The sequence below is a fragment of the Phaethon lepturus genome, unplaced genomic scaffold (assembly GCF_000687285.1).
Source record: "Phaethon lepturus isolate BGI_N335 unplaced genomic scaffold, ASM68728v1 scaffold34558, whole genome shotgun sequence".
Classification (NCBI taxonomy): domain Eukaryota; kingdom Metazoa; phylum Chordata; class Aves; order Phaethontiformes; family Phaethontidae; genus Phaethon; species Phaethon lepturus.
Genome location: NW_010556067.1, coordinates 1,199 through 1,880, shown reverse-complemented (window position 1 = coordinate 1,880; position 682 = coordinate 1,199). Strand labels below are relative to the sequence as shown.

At 65.8% G+C, this 682-nt stretch overlaps 1 protein-coding gene across 1 annotated transcript in view; it reads right to left on the bottom strand.

Annotated features, from left to right (window-relative positions):
* Positions 1–682, bottom strand: part of TMX2 (thioredoxin-related transmembrane protein 2) — a gene marked incomplete at its 5' end in the record, with an annotated part of 2,329 nt that overhangs the window by 452 nt on the left and 1,195 nt on the right. The window contains 3 exons of the mRNA XM_010292366.1: positions 74–139; positions 252–358; positions 436–512. Of these exons, the coding sequence (XP_010290668.1) occupies positions 74–139; positions 252–358; positions 436–512 (250 nt within the window). The remainder of the gene's footprint in view (positions 1–73; positions 140–251; positions 359–435; positions 513–682) is intronic.

Sequence of the window (682 nt, the reverse complement as noted above, 5' to 3'; positions counted from 1 at the left end):
GAGAGAGCCAGGGGGGCTCCCAGGGACCCTGCCCCAGCACAAGCCCTGCTGCCCAGGCCATCTCCCCCCAGACCTGGTGCTGACGTCCGTGTACCGGCCAACATCAACCTTCCCAAAGTGCAGCCCCGAGCAGTTGTACCTGGCAAGGACGGTGACATGTGGCTGTGAGCACGGCAGGTGACTGCAGGGCTGGGCGTGAGCCCCGGTCCCAGCCCCAGCACTTGCCAAGGCCCCCGGGGGGCACCACTCACTTGAGAGAGAGGTCAGCGAAGATGGGGGCGAAGGACTGGCACTCACTGGACCAGTTGGCGAAGAACTCAACAATCCAGGTCACCCGCTTGTCACGGTCCAGCTCTTCCTGCCGCAGAGGTGTGGGGCTCAGTGGGGGATGACAGGCAGAGCCCCCCCGGCACCCCCTGGGGAGGGGATACTCACATCTATGGTCTTGTCGCTGAAATACTTGATGTACTCAGGGCCCATGTAGAGGGGCGGCTTGCAGGTCATCAGGAAGACTGCAACAACAGCGCCCCTGAGCCCCCTGTGCCACTCCAGTGCCCGGAAGGCCCAGGCTGGGTTTGGGATGAGGCTCCTCCTTTCCCAGAGCAGCCTGGGGGAACCAAGGCAGAGGGAGCCTTGGGGCAGGCAGCGCCCCCCCACCCCCCCCCCCCCCTCGGGCCGCTCC